Source organism: Nesoenas mayeri, assembly GCF_963082525.1.
Source record: "Nesoenas mayeri genome assembly, chromosome: 19".
Taxonomy (NCBI): Eukaryota; Metazoa; Chordata; class Aves; order Columbiformes; family Columbidae; genus Nesoenas; species Nesoenas mayeri.
The window spans coordinates 11,958,751-11,965,697 of record NC_137568.1 but is presented as its reverse complement, the minus strand read 5'-3'; the positions used below and the strand labels follow the sequence as shown (position 1 = coordinate 11,965,697).

General features: G+C 65.6%; 1 protein-coding gene across 1 annotated transcript; it reads right to left on the bottom strand.

Annotated features, from left to right (window-relative positions):
- Nucleotides 1-2,146: 2,146 nt before the first annotated feature.
- On the bottom strand, nt 2,147-5,096 carry ACTG1 (actin gamma 1). Its single transcript, XM_080356606.1, has 6 exons — nt 5,032-5,096; nt 4,513-4,645; nt 4,191-4,430; nt 3,452-3,890; nt 3,160-3,341; nt 2,147-3,055 (listed from the first exon to the last, which is right to left on the bottom strand). The coding sequence occupies exons 2-6, from the start codon at nt 4,633-4,635 to the stop codon at nt 2,912-2,914; spliced, it is 1,128 nt and encodes a 375-aa protein (XP_080212732.1). The 5' UTR covers nt 4,636-4,645; nt 5,032-5,096; the 3' UTR covers nt 2,147-2,911.
- Nucleotides 5,097-6,947: the final 1,851 nt, after the last annotated feature.

Here is a 6,947-nt window from a genome sequence, read left to right as displayed (position 1 = left end):
GGTCGCAGGATGCAGGGGGTGCAGGAGGCTGCAGGATGCAGGAGGTCGCAGGATGCAGGGGGTGCAGGAGGTTGCAGGATGCAGGAGGTTGCAGGAGGTTGCAGGATGCAGGAGGCTGCAGGATGCAGGAGGTCGCAGGATGCAGGAGGTCGCAGGATGCAGGGAGTGCAGGAGGTTGCAGGATGCAGGAGGTCGCAGGATGCAGGGGGTGCAGGAGGCTGCAGGATGCAGGAGGTCTCAGGATGCAGGAGGTTGCAGGATGCAGGGGGTGCAGGAGGCTGCAGGATGCAGGAGGTTGCAGGATGCAGGAGGTCGCAGGATGCAGGGGGTGCGGGAGGCTGCAGGATGCAGGAGGTCGCAGGATGCAGGGGTTGCAGGCAGGAAGGTGCAGGCAGGGCTGCCCGCTGCGCTGCGCAGGCAGAGCTCTGCCTCCCCACGTGGGGACAGACGGACAGGCAGAGCTCGGACACCATTGGCTGCGCCGCAGCCAACCAGCGGGTGCAGGGAGGCAGAGGCCGGCGCCCATTGGCTGGCGGGGAGCCCTTTTGTTCTCACCACCCGGGTGCCCTTAACCCTTTCCCGCCCGCCGGCAGCTGCGGGGAACACGGGGGTGCGGGGAGGGGGGGGCGGGCAGGGCGGGTGTGACGGGCGAGGAGCTGCTCCCTGCTCCGGAACGCCTGGCCCCACCCAGCCCGGCCCCGCCCGCCCGGCCCCACCCGGCCCGGCCCCGCCCGGCCCGGCCCCGCCCGCCCGGCCCCACCCAGCCCAGCCCCGCCCCGCCCCCCCGGCCCCGCCCTCCCGCCGAGCCCGCGCAAACTCGTGCCGTTCTGTGGAGCGGCGGAGCGGTGCTGCCCCCTGGCGGCCGCCCCGGGCCAGGGCGCGATCAACAGACGGCGGGGCGGGGGGGGTGTGGATGAACAGACGGACAAAAGGACGGCAGGATGGATGGACGGGTGGCTGGGCAAATGGCGAGACAGACAGACGGATGCAGGGAGAGATGGACAGATAGACGCAGGGCAGGGCGGCTGGCAAGTGCAGCGATGGAAGGGTGGACTGCCAGACGGATGCAGGGCAGGACAGACAGATGGACAGGCAGACAGGTGCCGGGAGGGCTGGGCAGACAGATGGGTGCATAGAGGGCTGGACGGATGGGCAGACAGACGGGCAGACAGCTGGCGGGGTGCTGGCCACTTGGTGAGCGCAGGTGCCACCAGCCGGGTGGCCCCGAGGGACTCGTCCTGCCCCAGAGGGACCCCGCGGCCTGGAGGGGCAGCAGCTGCTGGGGGCACCCGGGCCCCGGTGACGGACGTGCCACCGCTCCCCGGTGGCTGCGCCACCCATCCTGCCCACAGCCACCTGCTCTCCCAGGGATCCCGAGCGTGGGCCGGCGGGTGCGAATCTGCACAAGCCCATGGCCACTCTGAGGGCTCTGACACCCGCCACATGTCCCTGGAACAAGCGGCACCTGCACAGCGGGTGCTCTGGGCCGTGTGCTGTGCAGCGAGGCAGAGCGGCTGCTCCAGCTGTGCCAGCGCGGCGGGCAGCGGCGCCAGGCGAGGCCAGGGCGAGAGCTCAGGACCAGCCCAGCGCCGGCGGGACACGGCAGCCTGGCTGTAAAATGGGGTGGGGGACAGGATCCAGGAGCCCCCCGGCGCCCCCACACCCTATTTGACACGGGGCAGAGTGGTGGGAAGCAGGGCTGTGTTCACAGCAGGGCCAGCAAGGGCCCAATTGGAGCAGCACTGCCCGACCTCGGGTGCGTTAATTAATTAGCGTCTTTCTGTCTTCTCTCAGAAACGGGAGCAGCGCTCAGCATGGCCACAGGACACGGCAGCAGCTGAACTGCCGGGACTGGGGGGTCCATCCCTTCCACCCCCCCCAGGGCCCTGCCAAGCCAGGAGGGTCCTCACCCTGCACCCCCTTGCCTGGGGACTCCCCACACTGGAGTTAACTGGACTAAATCATTCTCCCAGTGCAGGAGGGTGGAACTGCACCAGGGCTGGGGGGGCAGGATCTATCACCTCCCTCCAGCACTTGCTCAGCACCTAAACCAGCTATTTTTAACCCAGAAATACTATCACAGCTTCACTAGGGCCCTGTGCCAGCTCAGCTCCACTTGTCCCCCCCCAGCACTCACAGCCACGGGTGGAGTTTACTGCAGCGCTTTTTTATTTTCCTTACACAATGATGTGTTGTTGGGCGTAACAATTTCTCAACTTTAGGATGACTTACAAATTTTGGTTTCCTACCGTCATGTGAGAACATTAAGGCAACGTACAAAAAAATCTTACATAAATTAAAACAATGCATAAATTTACAGGTGTAAATGCAAAGTTTCAGCAACTCAAGTTGTGTAACTTCAGCTCCGTGACGGGGACTGGGATGCAGGTGGGGAGGAGGATGAAGACTGGTTCGTAAGGCTCGGATGCGATATGTTTTTCCCAACCTTGCTCGAACGGCAGCGACAGAAGTGAATTCTCGATGGACTCCTACCAGCCTCTACAGGAAATCTGGAATACTCCACACTGGATGTACGGCAAAGTCTGACTCCAAATACCCTGTACGCACCGCACCCAGCCCGGGGGCCGCGGGGGCTCCCCAGTTCTCTGCCGCGGCGAGGTGCTGCGCCAGCCCTGCGGCCAGGAGCGGATCCGCACAGGGTATTTCGCTCAGGTGTGCAGCGAGGGAACGGTTAACTCAAATAACAAGGTCAAATCAAGTGAGAGCTCAACCATCCAGTGCTGACATTTGTCTAACATCAGGTACAGACTTTCCAAGGGCAAGTTTTCTTTTGAAAGAAGGCTTATTCCAGTTTTATGAGGCTAGCATGAGGTGTATAGATTTGCCTGGGCAAACATATACTAGTGAGACAACTCATGCAGCGGGCGCGGGGCGCTCGCCAGCAGTCCGTTTAGAAGCATTTACGGTGAACGATGGAGGGGCCAGACTCATCGTACTCCTGCTTGCTGATCCACATCTGCTGGAAGGTGGAGAGCGAGGCCAGGATGGAGCCGCCGATCCAGACTGAGTATTTGCGCTCCGGCGGGGCGATGATCTGCAGGAGGAGAGCAGCTGTGGTCACAACAGCCCCCAGTTTCTCCCACCTCCCCCCGTGAGGCCCAGCGGTCCCGTCTGCTGCAATGAAGGAGCGTTTCTTACCTTGATCTTCATCGTGCTGGGCGCCAGGGCAGTGATCTCCTTCTGCATCCTGTCAGCAATGCCGGGGTACATGGTGGTGCCTCCAGACAACACTGTGTTGGCATACAGGTCCTTCCTGATGTCCACATCGCACTTCATGATGGAGTTGAAAGTGGTCTCGTGAATGCCGCAGGACTCCATGCCTGGGGAAGAAGAGTTGTGGGCTTGTTAGTACCCAGGCAGCCCCTCGTTTGTGGCCACACCAACCCCACACCAGAGGTACCACCAGGAAATGGCCCTGGCCCACACCTACCCAGGAAGGAGGGCTGGAACAGAGCTTCTGGACACCTGAACCGCTCGTTGCCGATGGTGATCACCTGGCCATCGGGCAGCTCGTAGCTCTTCTCCAGGGAGGAGGAAGAGGCAGCAGTGGCCATCTCCTGCTCGAAGTCCAGGGCAACGTAGCACAGCTTTTCCTTTATGTCACGGACAATTTCCCTTTCAGCTGTGGTGGTGAAGCTGTAGCCTCGTTCTGTCAGGATCTTCATGAGGTAGTCTGTCAGGTCACGGCCAGCCAAGTCCAGGCGCAGGATGGCGTGGGGCAGAGCATAACCCTCATAGATGGGCACAGTGTGGGTCACACCATCCCCGGAGTCCATAACAATACCAGTGGTACGACCAGAGGCATACAGGGACAGCACAGCCTGGATGGCCACATACATGGCTGGGGTGTTGAAGGTCTCGAACATGATCTGCAACAAAGAGGAAAAAACAATCAGTTAACACCAAGTAGTGAGCTGGGTCACTCGCACCCAAGTGAGAACACACATGCTGACATGCAAAAAAAACCCCAGTGTGTGAAGGAAAAAGCAAAGAACGCAGGCAGAAACACAAATGAAAGAAACCTGAGGCGTCAGGGGAGAAATGCCGGGAGTACAGAACCCTGGAAATGTTGGGAGAAAAAGAAAAAACTCAGGTTCAGGATGTCATAACGAAAGGAGGTTTGTGAATGAAATGAGAGCGAGGAGTAGCCACCAGGCAAGCAAAGGTACCTGCGTCATCTTCTCTCTGTTGGCCTTGGGGTTCAAGGGAGCCTCTGTGAGCAGCACAGGGTGCTCCTCGGGAGCCACACGCAGCTCATTGTAGAAGGTGTGGTGCCAGATCTTCTCCATGTCATCCCAGTTGGTGACGATGCCGTGCTCGATGGGGTACTTCAGGGTGAGGATGCCCCTCTTGCTCTGCGCCTCGTCCCCCACGTAGCTGTCCTTCTGCCCCATGCCCACCATCACGCCCTGGGGAGCCCACAGTGAGTCAGCGCCCGCCTGCCGGCAGCACCGCCCCGGCCCGCCCTCCCCGCCGCTCCCTCCCGCCTACCTGGTGCCGGGGGCGCCCGACGATGGAGGGGAACACGGCGCGGGGAGCGTCGTCCCCGGCGAAACCGGCCTTGCACATACCGGAGCCATTGTCGATGACGAGGGCGGCGATCTCCTCTTCCATGGCGGAGTCTCTGCGGCGGGGTGGGGGCGGTCAGCGCAGCCGCCCCGGGAGGCCGCGCTGGCCGAGGGCCAGGCCCGCCCGCCCGCCCTCCCGCCCGCCAGGACGGGCCCCGGGCCGCCCCCCTGCCGCTGCCGTTTGAATCTCCCGCGCCCTGACGTCACCGCCACCGCCGCCAATCGCGCCGCGCCCGCCACACACACACCCTCAACGTCCCAATCAAAAGGACGAGCCCATTCCACCACGGCGGGGGGCAGGGGGAAACGCATAAGGGAGTACGCGACCACAGCCCACCCCAGCCGGGACCGAGCTCGCCACCCCCCAGGGACTGCAGGAGAAGGGGGCGGAAGGGGTGCGGGCCACGCCCCGTGGCCGGTGGCGCGGGGCCGGTGCCAGTACCTGTGCGGGGGAAGCTGCTCTCGGCGCTGAGGAGACGGTACCACCTAGTCCGCTGCCGCCGGCTGAGTGAGACCGTCCGGTTCCCAGCCCCGCGCTTTTATACCCAGGGGGCGACGGCCCCACCCTCCCGGCCGAGAAGATCGCCATATATGGAGATCTTTCAGAAACACGCGTTCTCATTGGCTGGCGCGGCACCGACCACGTGGGGCGGCTGCCGGGCTGCCCCCGCCCCACAGCACCCCGGAACCTGCATGGGGCAAAGCGGGGGGGGGGCGGTGGGACCCCCGGCCCTGGTGGGGACCCCTGGCCGCAGCGCCCGGCAGCACCCCCGGCAGCGCCGGGCACCCCCGCCGAGCTTCGGACACCCCCAGGCGGCAGCCGGTCCCCCCGGTAGCTCCAGGCCGCCGCGGGCCTCGCCGGGCCGGGCCCCGCACCCCGAAGGTGGCACCTCGCTCCCCCCGGGCAGCACTGGGCACCCCCCCCCGCCCGGGCAGCACGTGCACGGCCTCAGGCAGCACGTGCACCCCTCGGGCAGCGTGTGCACCCCACTGGTGGCATGTGCACCCCACCCACAGCACCCCCGTGCAGCACCAGGCACCCCCACCCACTGCACTGGGCAGCACCCGCAGCCCCCCAGCCCCTGCACCCCACCGGCAGCACCGGGCGCCCCTCTGTACCCGTCACCCCATGGCAGCACCCCCAGCCGCGCTCTGCACCCTGCTTGCCCCCAGCTGCACCCTCAGACTCCGCAGCGCTGTCCCCCAGAGCCCCGTGCACCCCAGCAGCACCGTGTGCCCATCACACCCCCATAGGTGACACCACGGATCCTATAGCTCATGCGCCAGCACGTGCATCCCACGGCCATCGGCACCCCTGGCGGCACCCCCGCCTGCTCACGCTCCTGCCAGCACCCGGAGACAGGCCATGCCGCCGGTGCAGCGCGGTGCACCCTGCGGACAGCACCCCCATCCCGCACCCTGCGGACAGCACCCCGGCAGCGCCCACCCGCCCGCAGCACCGCACAGCCAGCGCTGGGGCACCCCAGAAGCTCTGCCTCGGCTCCAACACTGCTGCACGCCCACGGCTGGTGCTGACATCCCACGGAGGGTGCTGTGCACCCCACGGACAGCACCGGGCCTGGGGACGGTGTCCTCCACAGACACCCCTGGCTGCACTGCCCCGCTTACAGCGTGTCTGCCCAGCAGCCCCTGACCCCACTGGCCCAGGCCCTGCTTGTGCCCGAGCCCCCGTGGCCAGGGGGTGCCATGGGCTGTGCACCCCGTGTGCCGCGGGGTGCCATGGGCACAGCTCACACCAGCGCACTGTGCCGCAGACCTGTGTGCTGTGCGGGGACTCCTGCTCCACGCTGGGTAGCCATGTGTCATGTCAGGTAGCCATGCACGATGCCAGAGAGCCGCACGCCATGCCACCGACACGGGTCTCGCAGCCCCGGCCCCACCGTGGCGGTCGGGCAGGTGGAGGTGGTGGCTCCGGCCTCGCCCCCACCCGTGTCCGTGTGCGGAGCAGTGGCAGGAGCTCACGTCTCCGGAGGGATCCCCAGCGCTGCCAGGGGACAAAATGCCGCACGCTCAGGCCCTCCCCAGCCCCCCCGGCACCTGAGCCTGGATGGGTGTTGTGGGGCTGTCCGCGGCGAAGGCACCTGCGGGGTGCCAAGGGGTGCTGGGGTGCCAGGCGCTGGGTGGGCATGGGGGGCCCTGTGCAGGTCCCTGCACAGCTCGGGGGGTCTCACGTCCCCACGCCAGCACGGAGCAGCCAGCCTGGCCCTGTGTTCCACGGGGCTGGTGGCCGGGTGGGCACTGTCACCTCGGGCCGGGGCTCTGGCTCAGGGGGGCTGTGCAGGTGACATCCCCCACCCCAGGGTGGGGGGACCGGTGTGGCTGCCTCGCCCGTGAGCC

Excerpts from the sequence above, each read along its gene's own strand:
- ACTG1 (XM_080356606.1), bottom strand. The coding sequence starts at position 4,635 with ATGGAAGAGGAGATCGCCGCCCTCGTCATCGACAATGGCTCCGGTATG. Across the intron at positions 4,431-4,512 it reads TCGGGCGCCCCCGGCACCAG|GGCGTGATGGTGGGCATGGG; the intron begins GTAGGCGGGAGG and ends TGGGCTCCCCAG. Across the intron at positions 3,342-3,451 it reads GTTCCAGCCCTCCTTCCTGG|GCATGGAGTCCTGCGGCATT; the intron begins GTAGGTGTGGGC and ends CTTCTTCCCCAG.